The following is a 17,988-nucleotide window of genomic DNA, read 5'->3' as shown; positions in this document are numbered from 1 at the left end:
GGTCTGGAACTCACTGCCCGAAAGGGTGGTAGAGGCAGAAACCCTCACCACATTTAAAAAGTACTTGGATGTGCACTTGAAGTGCCGTAACCTACAGGGCTGTGGACCAAGAGCTGGAAAGTAGGATTAGGCTGGATAGCTCTTTGTCGGCCGGCGTGGACACGATGGGCCAAAATGGCCTCCTTCCATGCTGTAAACATCTAGGATTCTATGATTTGCCTGTAGACCACAGGAACTGCACCTCAAAATTAATTCATTGACTGTAAAGCACTTTGGCACATCTTGAGGGCATGAACATTCTTTGTTAGAATCATTGAAATTATAACATAGAAGGAATCTACTGCACTGATGCCAGTGCTAGATCTTCAACTGGAGCTATTTACTCTATTCCCCTGTGTTTGCTCTGTCCATATTCCATTTCAAATACTTGTCCAGTTCCCTTTTAAGCAATGTTATAATATCTGTTTCAGTAGCCTCTATTTAAGTAGGACAGAGTATTCTCAATGTAGCCCCCTGTAGCATTGTGACAAGTAAAAAATACAATTGTTCAAAAATAAATTAGTACTTTATAGGAGATGTTTAGAATTTAGGTTTGTTTTCCCTCCCCTATGGAGACCTGCCATTTGGGTTTCCAGTCACCACAGGAAACACTGTACTGAACTAAGCCGCAGTGACCAGACTCACAGCAATCAGTGTGGGTCAGCATTCTTTCTGGATCAGAATGCTTACTGTGATGCTTCCCAGTTGGGAAACCTCACCCAAAAATGGACATGCAATTTTGTTTTCAATAGCATACAAATGAATGGGACAACTTTAAAAATAATTGCTGAATTCCTGCAGCAGAACACTTTACTGGAGATAACTTACCATGCGTACAAAACGAAACATACAAAAATGATGGACAGGAAAAGACCAACTGGTCCATCAAGCCTGCTCCATGCAGTCATGACACCTTAAGCATCATGATTCACAACAGCGCCCCCGCCCCTCCCCCCCCCCCCATCTATCAGTAGCCATGTAATCGTCTGGGAGAGACAAAAAACATATTAAGAATCCCACGGCCAATTTAAGGGGGGAAAGTCTGGAAAGTTACTCTCCGACTGCCTAAGGAGAGCACATTGACAATGATTTATATTAGTTAGTATTCCACCTACATTTTGTATGCTGTGATCTTCACACAAACCAGGAACCAATCCAACTCTTTTTGAAGGCATGCATCAAATTAACTATTTCACCACATGAGCCAGCAACTTGTTCCATAGGTTTACTATTCTCTGTCAGGGAATAAAACCTCTTAACACCTAACCAATTCTGCCCTTGTGTAACTTAAACCCTAGTCTTCCATAACATATTTAACTGAAATAATCTGTCAATGTGAACAGTCTAATGCTTTTATCATTTTAAACACCTCTATCAGATCACCCCAGAGTATACACGTCTCTAAAGCTTTTTAAGCCTATCTGACTAACTACAGTGTTTTTAGCTGGGTATCACTCTTGTGACCCTTCTCGAAATCTTTTCCAAAGCTTCTATATCACCTACCACGTGACAGTATCCTAAACAAATTCAGAAAGATTTCCTCCGGTCACCACTTTGAGTGAAATTGTAAACCCCAGTGCAGCTGGAGAAAATCATCCCCCACAGGTTGCATGCAGCAATATTGGATGTCGGCCTTCAAACATTCCTGTGGGAGGAAAGTTTGAGGTACAGAGCTCTTCGTGGGTTCAATTTCAGTAGCTTATCAGAGTAGCCAGTAGAGGGCAGCGGAACGGAACCTCTTTTACAATCGCAGCCATGTTCCAGGCAGGTAGAGTAGCAGGGTACTCGGCAGTAGTTCTTTTTGTCATGTTGTGAATTATCTAATTCAGTAGTAATCCTAAGTGGTTTCAGATGGACTTCAAAAAGCTCCAGTGTTTAATTATATTTCAGTTTACTGCACACTTGACTGCAACCAGAAGAATATTATGATATTTAATAGTTAAGTGCATTTCAATGGATCTAAGATCTGAGAAAAATAGGATGTTGTGCAAAGCCTACTTTTTATCCTACTGACGACATGTTTCTCAGTTGATCTGTGGTTTTCTGTGAAACAAGTACCACCTCTGTAATTTATTCGAGACAATTATTTCTCGGAACCAGAATGATCTGGATCAATTAAGATGAAAGAAATGTGGCCTAACACATCTCTCATAATCATCTCCGGGTGCTTTACTTGCAATGTAGGGAATTACTTTGCAGTGCAGTTACTCTTGTTATGTAAGCAAAGGCAGCAGCTATTCTGAACACAGCGAGATCACACAAACAGCAATGAAGGAATAACTAATAACTGATGGAGTCGGTTGAGAGAGGATACTTCGTTGAATAGTCGATGTACCAGTTGGAAGTGTGAGACTTCAGCAACAACTGCTGGCCCCTCTGAAACCGACACATGGTTGACACTGAATTCTGGATAAGAGAGAGTGGGGCCGAAATTCAGCCCTGCCAGAAATCTGGCGCCCCTACCTTTTTCAAAGTGTTTTTACCGCCATTTCGGCTGAGGTCACCTCTTTCCTGAAATTCAGCTGTCTGTCTTTTTTTAAGCGGCCAGGAAGTCGGTTATAATGGGGGCGGAAGTGCGGCGGTAAGTGTTGGTGAGGGGCGGAAGTGGAAGTGGGACAGATTCTTCGCCGCTGTCACCACATAGCTCCCCTCATTTAAAGGGGAGAGAATCGGCGATTATTTAGGATCAGCCACTGGCCCACCAGGGAGGGTTTCGGCCGGGCCAACAGCCTAGCACCCAAGAGGCAGGCAGCCTGGCCAAACCAGGGGGCACAATAGTCCGGCCGACATGGAAGTCGACCGGAAAAAAAAAATGCCGGCCACGGCATTGGGCCCTCGCCTTTAATGTCCGCTGCGCAGCCAGGGCTGACAAAGGGAATAAAAGGTGCACCCTTGGTGGGCATAAGATTTTTTGGGCTGAATTTTGAGGGAGGCGGGGGAGCCCTGGTGGTGCGCGCACTGATGACGCACTCACGGCCGCTCAGCAGCGGCGGGGCGGAAGTGGGGACCGCCAGAAAAACACCCCTGCTGAATTTAGCTTGCGGTGGCTATTCAACCAGAAATCGGCAGCCGCTTGACTCCGCCGCATGGCCGGCGATAACGGGCCTTTTTCGGGAGCTGAATTTCTGCCCCAGCGTCTTCACATAACCAACCTCAAGGTACTTCCTTCTGGGACTTGTCATCTCAAGCATCAGTTTTCTCATCAGTTATTTTGACAGACCACCTTTAGCATAGGTGGATGGTCCTACACGGGACAGCTTATGATATCCCAGCCTACCTTAAGCCCAGACAACTAATTCCAATGCTACACACCAGGCTTGCTCACCACCAATTGCTTAATTGAGGTTCTACATACATAGGATTACATAGGACATATGACACACAGAAATAGGCCATTCGGCCCAACCAGTCCATGCTGTCATTTATGCTCCACTCGAGCCTCCTGTCTTTCTTCATCTAGCCTCCCCTTAAATGCTTCAGCCACTCCCTGTGGTAGCGAGTTCCACATTCTCCCCCTCTTTGGGTAAAGAATTTTCTTCTGAACTCCCTATTGGATTTCTTAGTGACTATCTTATGTTGATGGCCTCTAGTTATGCTCTTCCCCACAAGTGGAAACATTCTCTCTGTATCCATTCTATCAAAACCTTTCATAATTTTAAAGACCTCTATTAGATCACCCCTCAGCCTTTTTTCCTGCTATGTATACCCTCGCATTTGTGGTATCGTCCTCATAAATCTTCTCTGCAACCTCTCCAGTGCCTCTATAGCCTCTTTACTGGAGGCAGTACTCTAAGTGTGGTCTAACCAAGGTTCAATATAGATTTAGCATAACTTCCCTACTTTTCAAATTCTATACATCTGGAAATAAACCCCAGTGCTTGGTTTGCTTTTTTTATGGCCTTGTTAACTTGTGTAGCGACTTTTGGTGATTTGTGCATTTGTACTCTGAGAGCCCTTTGTTCCTCTACCCCACCTGGACTCGCACCCTCCAAGTAATAAGTGACCTTATTCTTCCTATTTCTTCTTCTTTCGTATGGTAGTAGCAAAGCAAATCAAATGTCAATATCCAAGTTAGATATCCAGGCCAAAGCTTCCGGTGTAACAGCGTGGATATCCCTCAGGATGCCTGCAAACTTCCTCTGAGGGCAGTGCTCAATGATGTGCTCCAGGGTCTGATCAGGAGCTCCACAGTCACATGATGGGGATGCTTTAATCTTCCACCTATGGAGAAGGTGACAGCGTCTATCATGACCAGTTCTGAGGCGGTTGATGGTTGTCCACTGTTTGTGAAGGAGGTTTGATCCTGCAGGTTGTACTGTGGACTCCTCTATAAGGAATCCATTCCATATGTCACAGTTCTTCTAGGCATTTCGCCATCAGTAATCAAGGCTCAGGGGAGATTGCTGAAGGGCTTCGGCTACGATCCAAAATGGCCTTCTCGATTTGAGATGGGTTGGTGGTAGGTTGTTCAAGTCGGCCTGGATCGGCATGTCTTTGCTGGTGTAGTGGTTGTATTCTCTGGAGACTGCATATTCGCGGCGTAGGTGTGGTGGTGTGATGTTTGCAAGCTCGGGGAGCAAAGGTGTTAGTGTCGATAAATGCATACCGGTGATAATTCTCATAGTAGAATTCAGCTGGACATCAATAGATTTGACATGCAGACTTGATAGCCACGCCGGAGACCAGTACTCCACTGTAGAGTACACCAGGGCGAATGCTGCCGTACGGAGGGTTTGATCGTCTGCTCCCCGTGTGGATCCGGCAAGTTTCTGGATCAAGTTGATCCTATTCTTTAGTTTCTTCCCAAAGTTCTGGAGATATTGTCTATATGGCAGGGTGCGATCAAGCTTGACTCCTAAATGGGAGGGGTTTTTGGCCGCAAAAGGAGACTTTCAAAGCTTGGTTTGCTTGATGGGTGTTGAGGTAGAATGTCAAGGTGACAGTCTTTTGCGGGTTTGGCTGGAGTCGCCATCGTCTGAAGTAGACCTCCATCCTCTAAATCGCTGGTCTGGGTCTCTTCAGTGATGGACAGATTCATGTTTTGCATGGTCAAGGCAATGTCATCAGCATATACGAACTTGAGGAACTCTGTTTTGGGCAGATCACTGGTGTAAACATTGAATAACATGGGAGCCAGGATACCCTGAGGGAATCTGTTATTCAATGTCCTATATCTTCTGGGTGCCAGAGTAAACACGGAAGCATTGGTTGCTAAGTATGGAGTTGGGAAGATGGATCGTTGTTCTGCAGAGTAAAATGGTGCAGAGCTTGAAAAGAAGTCCATGCTCCCATACTGTATCATACACCACTAACAGGTCTACGAGTGCTACGGCAGTCTTAAGCTGGTGCTGGAGGCATGCTTCGAGTTGCATTGTTAAAGCTACCACTTTGTCGCACCACCACACCTACGCCGCGAATATGCAGTCTCCAGGGAATACAATCACTACACCAGCAAAGACATGCTGATCCAGGCCGACTTGAACAACCTACCACTAACCCATCTCAAACCTAGAAGGCCAGCAGTTACGGCCGCTCCAGAAGCACACTTGCTTCTTAGAGATGGTTGGCTCGATGATGGGGGCTAGTCTGTGGAGTAATAGCCTCTCCAGCACTTTATAACAAATACAAAGTAAGGAGATCGGATGATAGCTGGAGGCTTTACAAGCATTCTTCCCCTGCTTCAGGAGGGCAATTATTTTAGTCTCCCTCCAAATAGGTAGAATTTTACCAGTTACCAGTACCTCATGAAAAAGGAAGTCAACCATCTCTTCGCTTTGGGCCCCAGTGCTTCTAAGAATTCAGGGTAAACACCATCTGGACCAGCAGCTTTTCTAGATTTGGTTGTTGACGGGGCTGCGTTTAATTCGTCCAAGATGAATGGACATTTTTGACGATCTTGGTGCTGCCGTCAAGTTTGTCGAAAGCTGCCACTTCATCTGCCGACTAAATTCTTTGTCCACCAGAGCATTTCATGTTTGTATCAAGTGAGATGCAATGGCGTCCGCTCTGATGGTCATCCTGTGTTTATAGGCTTCCTACCAAAGTGTAATACCTCACTTACCTTTGTTGAAATTCATTTGCCAATTATTTGCCCATTCTGCAAGTTTATTAATGTCATTCTGTAATTTGTTGCAGTCCTCCTCATATTGAATCCCCCCTCTCCCCCCCCCCCCCCCACCAATTTGGTGTCATCCGCAAATTTAGAAATTGCGTTTTTGATTCCAACGTCTAAATCGTTAATATAAATTGTGAACAACAGTGGTCCCAGCACTGATCCTCATGGAACACCACTACTCACCTTCTGCCGCTGTGAATAGCTACCCTTTACCCTTACTCTCTGCTTTCTGTCTTGAAGCCAGCTAGCTATCCATTCTGCTACTTGTCCCCTGACTCTGCATTCTCTGACCTTGTTCATCAGTCTATTATGGGGTACCTTATCGAAGGCCTTTTAAAAATCAGACAAGAGTGATGGAGGTGATTCCACAACTTAAGTTATGAAGAAAGATTCACAGAACCCTTGAAAAAGAGAAGATGGTGAGGGGTCGTGCTCTTAGTTGTGTAAATGATGTAGACTGTTTAACTTGAACAGCAAGTGTCGAACTGGAGGAGTCAAGAATAATATTAACAAACTTAAAGTGAGACTGATGATGTAATTTTCACACAGAATAGTGGATATGTGGAAAAGGTTCCCAACACCATTTTAAGTAACTCCTTCAAAAATAACTGAGGAAATCACTAGTTAGAAATTGAATTTTAAGATGGAGGGCTAAATTTGGAGTGAAGAAATCAACACTCCAGACAGGTTTCTGCTGTAAATAATTAAATGCCCAGAAAGGTTCCTTTACAAAACTGGTCCATACAAATTCTAAACCTAAACCTTTAATGCTACTTCCCCAGAACTGCAAAACTGTCAGAGCTCCTTACCTGCCTCAGTCTTTCCTCCATGCGACTACCAATTTGCCACAGAAGCTCGTAGGTTCTATTTAAATAAACCCTTCAAAATGGATGCGATCTCTTCGCTGCTGGAACAGGCAGGCGGCTAGCGTGTGCTCTACCATTCACCCAGTGCTCTCCGCCAATCACCCAGTGCTCTCCGCCAATCATCCAGTGCTCTCCGCCATTCACCCAGTGCTCTCTGCCATTCACCCAGTGCTCTCCGCCAATCACCCAGTGCTCTCCGCCAATCACCCAGTGCTCTCTGCCATTCACCCAGTGCTCTCCGCCAATCGCCCAGTGCTCTCCGCAATCGCCCAGTGCTCTCCGCAATCACCCAGTGCTCTCCGCCATTCACCCAGTGCTCTCCGCCAATCACCCAGTGCTCTCCGCAATCACCCAGTGTTCTCCGCCATTCACCTAGTGCTCTCCGCCAATCACCCAGTGCTCTCCGCCAATCACCCAGTGCTCTCCGACATTCACCCAGTGCTCTCTGCCAATCACCCAGTGCTCTCCGCAATCACCCAGTGCTCTCCGCCAACCACCCAATGCTCTCCGCCAACCACCCAGTGCTCTCCGCAATCACCCAGTGCTCTCCGCAATCACCCAGTGCTCTCCGCCAATCACCCAATGCTCTCCGCCATTCACCCAGTGTTCAACGTCAATCACCCAGTGCTCTCCGCCATTCATCCAGTGTTCGCCACCATTCGCCCAGTGCTCTCCGCCATTCACCCAGTACTCTCTGCCAATCACCCAGTGCTCTCCGCAATCACCCAGTGCTCTCCGCCAATCACTCAGTGCTCTCCACAATCAACCAGTGTTCAACGCCAATCACCCAGTGCTCTCCGCCAATCACCCAGTGCTCGCCGCCATTCACCCAGTGTTCAACGCCAATCACCCAGTGCTCTCCGCCATTCACCCAGTGTTCGCCACCATTCGCCCAGTGCTCTCCGCCATTCACCCAGTGCGCTCCCACAGTCTCCGCCATTCACCCACTGCGCTCCGCCATTCGTCCAGTGCACTCCCAGAATAGTTTCCACCATTCACCCAGTGCGATCCGCCATTGGCCCAGCTCGCTCCACCATTCACCCAGTGCGATCCGCCATTGGCCCAGCTCACTCCACCATTGGCCCAACTCGCTCTACCATTGGCCCAGTTCGCTCCATCATTGGCCCAGCTTGCTCCACCATTGGCCCAGCTTGCTCCACCATTGGCCCAGCTCACTCCACCATTGGCCCAGCTCGCTCCACCATTGGCCCAGCTCACTTTACTATTGTCCCTGTGCGCTCCACCATTGACCCAGCGCGTTCCCACTTTCTCCGCCAGTTGTCCAGCAAGCTACCGCAGGCTCCACCATTCCCCCAGTGCAGAAGTTAAATTCTACCCCTTCATCTGTTCAACCATGTGTGAGCCAAATAAAGCACATTTATAAATGGTTCCTTTTTTCGGTAAAATTAACTCACGTAGAGCAGTTGAAAAAGTCTAAATTTATAGTTTCCTTGCCGTCAATAAGCTGCTCTGTCTGTAAAGCCTGTCATCATCTGTCGAATCTTTCAAAACAAAAGGCTTCTTAGTTTGGCAAAAGAGAGCATTTGTGATGTGATTTGTGAGAAAAAAAACCTATGAAGATTGGAAAGAGGAATTCTATTGCTTTAAGACAAATTACAGACCTTCCTTGTGTCCGAGATTAATGGATCTTTATCACAGACTAGATGGAGGGATAATGGTTGAAATCACATTGTGCAGCTTTAGTAATGACTGTGCTAAACTTCTTTGTCTACCATTTTAGCAAAAGCGTTTAGTCTGTTTAAAATAAACGGGTAAAGTCTTTTTTAAAAGGCAGACAGAAATTGCAGATGAATTAATTACTGATATCCCATGTGGGCATGGACTGGCCGTGCTGTAAGAACACGGGATTAAGAATATAAGAAATAGGAACAGGAGTAGGCCATTTGGCCCCTCAAGCCTGCTCCGCTATTTAATAAGATTATGGCTGATCTGATCATGGGCTCAGCTCCACTTCCCTGCCCACTCCCCATAACCCTTTATTCCCTTATCACTTAAAAATCTGTCTATCTCTGCCTTAAATATAGTCAATGACCCAGCCTCCACAGCTCTCTGGGGCAGAGAATTCCACAGATTTGCAACCCTCTGAAAGATGAAATTCCTCTTCATCTTAGTTTTAAATGGGTGGCCCCTTATTCTGAAACTATGCCCCCTGGTTCTAGTTTCCCCTGTGAGTGGAAACATCCTCTCTGCGTCCATCTTGTCGAGCCCCCTCATTATCTTATATGTTTAAATAAGATCACCTCTCATTCTTCTGAACTCCAATGAGTATAGGCCTAACCTACTCAACCTATCTTCATAAGTCAACTCCCTCATCTCCGGAATCAAGCTAGTGAACCTTCTCTGAACAGCCTCCAATGTAAGTATATCCTTCCTTAAATACAGAGACCAAAACTGTACGCAGTACTCCAGGTGTGGCCTCACCAATACCCTGTACAGTTGTAGCAGGACTTCTCTGCTTTTATACTCTATCCCCCTGCAATAAAGGCCAATATTCCATTTGCCTTCCTGATTATTTGCTGATTCTTTGGCATTCTTACGAAAAGGTGGGGGGAAGGGGGCGCCAGTAATACAGCATTCATAGGGGCACAGGTAATTTCCCATACAGTTAGTGCCACCCGGTTCCTTGCCACATCTGCAATTCAGCGGAGATGTTATATAAAAGGTCTACCATTTAAAATTCATGCTTCATCCCCAAAGTGAATCTTATTGAGGTTAGATAGAGGAGAGGGAGAAAATTAAAGATCATGGGGGAGAAGTTGGATGTCTTTGCGCCTCCCATCGGCTCCCACGATATTCAGCAGGAGCTTTGCGGCAGTGCTACAGCGTTGCGAGCCGACCTCCTCCGATCGTGATGTCATCGCCGTGTGCATCGTCCCGGTAGCGCTCCGGACCCAAACTTGTCTTCCACCGTCTGCAGCAGCGGCGGACGAAAGCGCCGACAGCTGCCGGAGGCGTGCATCGGGCGGCCGGCCGCTTCCGGGGCGATACTTAAAGGCGAGGTGACCGAGGCATGTAAAAAAAAAGCTTTCTTGTTGCCGTTTTTTTCCGCGGGTTCCTGCTCTCAATCGTTCAGCCCGGCACTCAGCTTGAGTGTCGGGCTGATCGCATGGGATCGCCGCTTCCTTGGTGGTCCAGGTAGGTGCCTTTTTTTCTTGCAGAGCCTGCAGAGATGGCCCTTCCCTTTAAGGGCGGGAAGGAGCCATTGAACACGGCTGAACTCACCGCCCCGCCTGTCACCTGATTTAGCGCTCCACTTCCTTCTTGGAACGCCTGCCGCTGACTTTTCAAACTTTTAATAATTAGCGTCCCAAACAGGGCGATAGTGAATTTCTCCCCCCATATTTTATTGTGTTCAAAACAAACATAGAAAAATGCTAGAAACACTCAGGATTTCAGGCAACATCTGTGGAGAGAGAAACAGACAAGGCATTGGGGTGTGGACCCTTTTTCAGAGCTGGAAGATATTACAGATGAACAGCATTTAAAAAGGAACAGACCAAGGGGAAGGGGAAAGAGAAACAACACATCCACATAGACAGGAAAAGAAACAGAAGGACCTGTAAGGTGCTTTAGTGGAGAACAGGAGTTGGTTAGATGTGAATGGACTCTTTGTGCTGGATTTTAACACCAAAAATGTGTTGGTTGGGGTCGGGTCAGAGGTCAGTGAATACACTCCAAAAGTACTCCATTGGCTGTAAAGCGCTTTGAGACATCTTATTTATGGTCGTGAAAGGCGCTATATAAATGCAAGTCTTTCTTAAAAATCTCAAACCCGACCATATTCCGCCTCCAACCTGCCCACTTCCAGGTTTAACAGAGGCAGGACAAGGGGCAGGCAGCCAACCCACTCCCAGGAGACGGGTTGGCAATTTGGCAGACCACTACACCCCATACAAAGACCCCCGGGGTCAGGGATTGGACCCCACTCCCCCAGGTTGGCAATCGAACCCCCACCACCCAATCCCCCCCACCTCCAGGTTGTGGATTGGGCCTACTTGATTCTGTGGACTGGTTCGGAATGCTTGCTGCCCGACTGGAAGCCAAGCCTGTCCATCTGGGTGGGGAACCTGTCAAGGAAAAAAGACAAATGCTGTGGATGTGTTTGCTATCCTAAACTCTGTGCCTCCATCTCTGTTAATATCCGGACCTTTGTTTGGCCTCTTATCATCATGGCTCAGTTACTGCTACACATTTTGTCAGGTGCTGTGGATGGGGGTGCGGAGCAGGGGCGAGCATGCCAGTGGTTACTGGATGAAAAGTCCTGAAATGGTATTTTCACTTCACTTTAATATCACTTACCAGTAATTTTGCTGTCTGTGTTGACATAGTGAAGGACTGAAATTGCAGTCGTGGTTTGAAATTATTGGCGAGTATTATTCTCGGAGCAAATCCAGGAAAATCAAACAAAAGGCTATTAGGACCTTTATCACTCCAGTTTAGATCTCCTGGCTGTGTTTATTTTCCCACCTGATTTCTAGTTCTCTTTAAGATGATGATTGGGAATATGGCAACCCATTTTATACACAGCATAATCACACAGATCTCCCTTTCAAACCGAGTATTTTCACCTGACGGTCTTGATGCTACTGCTGTCATGGGGCTGTTTCCTTCGCTCCACCATTGGCGGCCGTGCCTTCAGCAACCTAGGCCCTAAGCTCTGGAATTCCCTCCCTAAGCCTTTCCACCTCTCTCTCCTTTAAGATGCTGCTTAAAACCTACCTCACCTGTTCTAATATCTCCTTATGTAGCTCAGTGTACATTTTGTTTGGTAATGCTCCTTTGAAGCACCTTGGGATGTTTTACTATGTTAAAGGCGCCAAGATGTTGTTATTTATGCAATGGATGTCCGATACATTAAATCAGGGATAATCAACCATTTTGCTTCTGAGGCCCCCCTCCCATGTTAGAAAAAATTGTTGTTACGCAACACAAGCATTTTTTCTGTATAAAATTAATTATACAATTAAGGATATATATTTATTTTTGTTTTACTTACTTGATTATCTTGAAGTTGAGACTGTCACTGAGGTTGGTAGAGTTATACTAGTTAATGGGCTGTCACTGAGATTGGTAGAGTTATACTAGTTAATGGGCTGTCACTGAGGTTGGTAGAGTTATACTAGTTAATGGGCTGTCACTGGGATCAGTTATATGCTGCACCTGATATTCTGTTCCATTGATTGTAGTGGGACTGAATATCAGGCGCTGTGTATAACGGGCGGTCGATCCGATAACGCCCGTTTTGCGCCACCACCCGGAATGAATTTTTAGGTCAAGGTGTCAGCTGTGGCTCAGTGGATAGCACTCTCTCGCCTCTGAGTCAGAAGGTCGTGGGTTCAAGTTCCACTCCAGAGACTTGAGCACTTAATCCAGGCTGACACTCTGCAGCACTGAAGTGGGTGACATCTTTCGAATGAGACATTAAACCGAAGTCCTATCTGCCCTCTCAAGTGAACGTAATAGATTCCGTGACACTATTTCAAAGAAGAACAAAGGAGTTTTCCCTGGTGTCGTGGGCAATATCCCTAACCAACATCACTAAAACATGGCAATTTATAACATTGTTGTTTGTGGGATCTTGCTACGTGCAAATTGGCTGTCGCGTTTCCTGCATTACTGCAACGACTACACTTTTAAAGTATTTCATTGGGTGAGAAGCGCTTTGGGACGTAATGTGGTCGTGAATACTATATAAATACAAATCTTTCTTGCATACGGCTGGCCTCACTGAAAGTTCAGCACCTGCTGCTGCATAAACAGATGGAGAGTGTGCGAGTACTGCCATCTAGTGGATGTTTTATTGCTTGCATCAGACTATAGGCAATACAACCAATACTATTGCCAATATTAGCAGAAGATTGCCATTACTGTCTGTTATCTTATCAGAGGAGTTAATGCATTTATTTTACATAAGTTCTGTAAAGTAGCAGATTCATTAGGTATTTGTCCATTAATAATAGTTTCTAAGTTCCTGATGTGTTTGTTAGACCCCTGTTGTGACCCCAGCTGCAACAAGCAAGTTATATGGATATCAGGTGACAAGAGGATGAGCTCAGTTACAATGTCCCCACGGTCAAATGATCTGTTGCCACAGTGTCTAGACATTCTGTATCTATCTATTTATCTATGTATCTGGCTATTGGCTGTGAAGCCTTTTGGGTTGTGAAAGACGCTATAGAAATGAAAGACTTTCTTTCTCACCCAGTATGTCCGCCACGAGTCACTAGATAGTGATCAGGATGAAGAACTATGGCTGTTTTCCCCCTGCCTAGCCCGTGATGAGGTTGGGGATGGGGGTGGTGGGGGGAGAGTTGCTGAGGCTCATTGTAGCCATCCCGGCTGAGAACGGCTAACTTATTGCAGGCCCTAAGTTGAACATGGGGCCTATGTCACCTATGTGCCTCAGCTCCACATTAACCAGTGCACTTATTCTCCGAGCCAACAGGGGTTTTAATTTTTTTGTCCTTTTTGGAGGAGAGGAGGCTTGGAATGGGTGGGGAGACAGCGTATATAGCACTCGCGTATTGTAGGTCTCACTGCTGGATGTGCAGAGATGAGAGCACAGCGCATAGACGTAGAGTATCTACTGTGGATAGGAGAGGAGAGGCGAGGGTTCGGGGCCCAGAAGAGGCGAGGGCCCAGGGGCAGCATGGGCCAGCCCACACTGCGATCTATGGATAGTAGGAGCATGTGTGTGCATTAGGTCCGTACAGCAGAGCTTGGTCTCTGGTCGTCTTGGTTAACCCTTGCTACTCGATCAAGACCTAGCTCTGTCAAGCTCGTGTGCTGGCTGGTGTGCAACGGCCACCCCACGTTAAAAGAATCCACGCACAGGCATCTTCCACCCTTCAATATGTAGGTCGGGACCTAAAATGTCAGGTCCCTCACTGAAATACCTGAGAACTCATCCCTTTTTGGTGTGGAAGCGAGTCATCCTCGATACGAGGGACTGCCTAATACTAATACTATTAATATGTGAAAGGAATAATGCAAGACATGCAGAGTAGAGTTGGAGAAAGAGCAGAAATTTACAGATAGAGGGAGAGAAAAACAGACACAGAGAATATTGGTCCTCAAAATTGGAGACCGAGGTAATCCAGGGAGTTGCAGGTCAGATTGTCTCACTTCAGTTGTTCATGAACAATTGAGTTTGGATTTTCCTTCTGTATATCGCCCAATTTCAAGTGGTATAGAGGGTTCCACATGTAAATTCCAGTGGGCAGGCATGGCCCCTTTCTCCACCTTATTGTTTCTGCATTCCCCCCCGCCCACCCTACATATCGGCCCCAGGAAGCTATGCCACTGCAAACCAGGCAGAGTGCGGTCTCGCAGAGGTAGGAAAGGACAGTGGAGGCGGTCACTGAAACTTTGTTTGCAACCTGCTAGTCAATTCAAGCCTGAAACCAACTGAGGATTACTTGGCTAGTACAGTTTATTAACAAGGTTCTGGTGACTTACGTATTGCTGCATGTTTTGGAGAAGCTGTGGATTTCTCTTTAGAAATTCCCTTGTGAGGAAGAGGATGATGAAGCTATGGAGGAGGAGAGGATAGAAGCCAGAAGTGCCCAAACTCATAGATGCTGTCAATACCCTGTCCGAAGAGGCCCACGTCACTGGGCTTACAGGTAGCACTCTGTCTGATTATGCTGATTACCAGAGATTTTCTACCAGTGGCACAGCCTTGTTAATGGAAATTAAAATTACAACAGCTGTTTAATTTTTTGCTACTGAATCATTCCAGGTAGCCTTGGGTCACTCCAGTTGCAGTCAATGACAGTGCACCATTGCATTAAAGAGGGCACAGATGCCCTGTGGAGGTGGGCATTTTAGTTTATGTCTTTCCCCATGGACCCATAAAAGCACGGAGTGTGTGCATTCAACTTTCATCAAGTAGTAGGATTACCCCAAGTCCAGGATGCCATTGATGGGACCCATGTAGCATCAAAGGCTCCATGTGACCACTTTCTCAATTAAGTCTTGTATGTGATTCCAATCACCTAATTCAACACGTAAAAGAGTGTTTGAAGACCAGGCCCTCAAAACTGTCACCAAGCTCATGGTCTACAGGGCCGTAGTAATACCTGCCCTCCTGTATGGCTCAGAAACGTGGAGTTCAGAAGAATGAAAGGGGATCTCATAGAAACCTTTAAAATTCTGACGGGTTTAGACAGGTTAGATGCAGGAAGAATGTTCCCAATGTTGGGGCAGTCCAGAACCATGGGTCACAGTCTAAGGATAAGGGTTAAGCCATTTAGGACCGAGATGAGGAGAAACTTCTTCACCCAGAGAGTGGTGAACCTGTGGAATTCTCTATCACAGAAAGTTGTTGAGGCCAATTCACTAAATATATTCAAAAAGGAGTTAGATGTAGTCCTTACTACTAGGGGGATCAAGGGGTATGGCGAGAAAGCAGGAATGGGGTACTGAAGTTGCATGTTCAGCCATGATCTTATTGAATGGCGGTGCAGGCTCGAAGGGCCGAATGGCCTACTCCTGCACCTATTTTCTATGTTTCTATGTTTAATATAAACAATGCAGAAGCATGTCAATTTACAAAGAATTTATACATTTACTCATATTAAATTAGTAAGTCCCATTTCCATTTCTTACGACTTTTTAAATTCATTCATGGGATGTAGATATCGCTGGCAAGGCCAGCATTTATTGTCCATTCCTAATTCCGCTCGAGAAGGTGGTAGTGTGCCACCTTCTTGAATACAACTGAGTGGCTTGCTAGGCCACTTCAGAGGACAGTTAAGAGTCATCCACATTGCTGTGGGTCTGGAGTCACAAAAAGGCCAGACCAGGTAAGGACGGCAGATTTCCTTCCCTAAAGGACATTAGTGAACCAGGTGGGTTTTATGACAATCTGTAGTTTCATGATACTACAGCCATTCTGTGATGAGAATGCTTTCAAGTGCAGGCTAACAGCATCCACCACTCATTTGAGCCTGGAACAGCACTCCTAGTCTCAGCACTGGGAGAATGCACAGTAGTATGCTGGGAAAGAAGTGAGGTGGGAATATTAGCTGTCACACTCTGTTAAAATTAAATTTGATCGCTGCTTGAAAAAGAGTAATGTTAAAGGGTATTGGGGAGCGAGCAGGACAATGGGATTAGACTAGATAGCTCATGTGCAGAACAACACTGGTGCAGAATTGGTGGGCTCATGGCACCAGGCACCTATTCGCTGAAAACAATCTAGCACAGTGGCCTAAGGAGTCCACTGCAGCCCAATGAAGGAGAAGAGCTCTAAAGGTCCTGGGAGCCTGTGCCCAAGCTATATGCTAGGTTTATTAGGTCCCTCCCCCACACATCCACGCAAATTAGCCAAATTAGACTATACTCTGGCTACAGCACCTTGGCAGCACAGCACAAATTTGGAATGGGCGCCGGAGAATATGCATCCCATCCTCATCCTGGATAATTGCCTGGCTCACTGCATGCAGCAAGCAGCCCTTCACTTGCTGCTGGTGCCCAACCTTGCAGTCCTGACACTCTCAACCCGTCATGAGAGGTTCACCCAAAGTGTCTCAGAATTATGCAAATGTGTTGACCCTGATATAGGGATACCCAAGTTTCATTAACACTGCATCCTTGAGGATTGGGGTGGTTTGGATGTGGTAATCACTGGTATATTAACTGTTCCTCTGGCTCTTTCTCCTGATATACAGCAGTGTTGAAACAAGTAGCGGTTATATGAGCGGAGATTCCGCTGCACGAAACAGTGCCAGGACCTGCAAACATTCTTCATCAGATCTCAGGTGAGACCTTTATTTATACTCAGGAGTCGACTTCTAGATCAAAATCATAGAATCAGGCAGCACAGAGGGCGGCCATTTAGCCCATCCTGCCTGTGTCAGCTTTTTGAAAGAACTATCCAATTAGTCGCACTCCCCTGCTCTTGTCCCAAAGCCCTGTACATTTTTCCTTTTCAAGTACTTATCCAATTCTCTTTGATAGTTACTACTGAATCTGCTTCCACCATCATTCCAGATCATAACGATCTGCTGCATAACAAAAATTCTCCTCGTCTCACCTCTGGCTCTTTTGCTAACACGTGATACAGCACATGATTCAAGTATTTGTTTTCCTGTTCATTTTCAGCACCAAAACTGCAGCAAGTAGGACGTGTTATTCGCAAGCACTAGTTGCAGCTTCAACCGAGGCCATCCAATGGAAACAGTGCCCAAGTTTCCCTGAAGGATTCTGGCTTCCCTGTGCCGCTTCCCAAATCCCAACTCGCAATACTGCACATAGGGCGAGGGAGTCATTGAGCAACTAACGAAAAGGCCAAACGTAGCTGGTCACAAATTTATGCATTGCAATGAGTCAGGACAGTTGAGGAGAAAAATATCAATACAATATATGTGGTGCGTCAAACATATTGCTGAATTATCATCTATGAGCATGAGCTGTGACCACGGCAGCTTCATCACCAGAGCCGGCTCTAAGCAGTAATACTGCAAAATCAGGGGCTGATTGATCTGCTGTACATTTCCAGTACTTCCAGCACCAGAGGTTGTTGTGTCATGGATATCCCACTTGTGAAGACCTCAATCACGCTGCGTTCCACAGTCTCTTTCACTCCAGGAATAAATAATTATATTCAATGGCTTCATGTACTCACTGCCACACGCACTTTTTTATTTCATTTACTTTGGAGGGGGGTGGGGAGCGATGTGGGGTGGGGATTAGGAATTAGAGTTTTGTAGGGGGCTGGGTGAGTATTTTTCCAGAGGTTTGTTGATTAACATGTTATTAGGTGGAAGGTTTTGCTTGGGGCTATGTTGTTGGCTGCTGTTTGTATGAGTTTACTCTGTGCTGTACTAGGAGCACTGGAGAGTAATTTTTGCACTACTGTTGCCTTTGGCCCACCAGCCGTCTTGATATCGCGGCCAGTGTCAACTTGCTTAACTCCAGGAGGTGGAGGACGGGGTCAGATAT

At 46.2% G+C, this 17,988-nt stretch overlaps 1 protein-coding gene across 1 annotated transcript in view; it reads left to right on the top strand.

Annotated features, from left to right (window-relative positions):
• The window catches only part of kif6 (kinesin family member 6), a 768,544-nt gene that overhangs the window by 714,909 nt on the left and 35,647 nt on the right, over positions 1 to 17,988 (top strand). The window contains exon 20 of the mRNA XM_070885702.1: positions 16,716 to 16,805. Coding sequence (XP_070741803.1) covers positions 16,716 to 16,805 — 90 coding nt within the window. The remainder of the gene's footprint in view (positions 1 to 16,715; positions 16,806 to 17,988) is intronic.

The sequence above is a fragment of the Pristiophorus japonicus genome, chromosome 7 (assembly GCF_044704955.1).
Source record: "Pristiophorus japonicus isolate sPriJap1 chromosome 7, sPriJap1.hap1, whole genome shotgun sequence".
In the NCBI taxonomy this organism is placed as follows: Eukaryota; Metazoa; Chordata; class Chondrichthyes; family Pristiophoridae; genus Pristiophorus; species Pristiophorus japonicus.
This window is presented reverse-complemented; position numbering and strand designations above follow the sequence as displayed.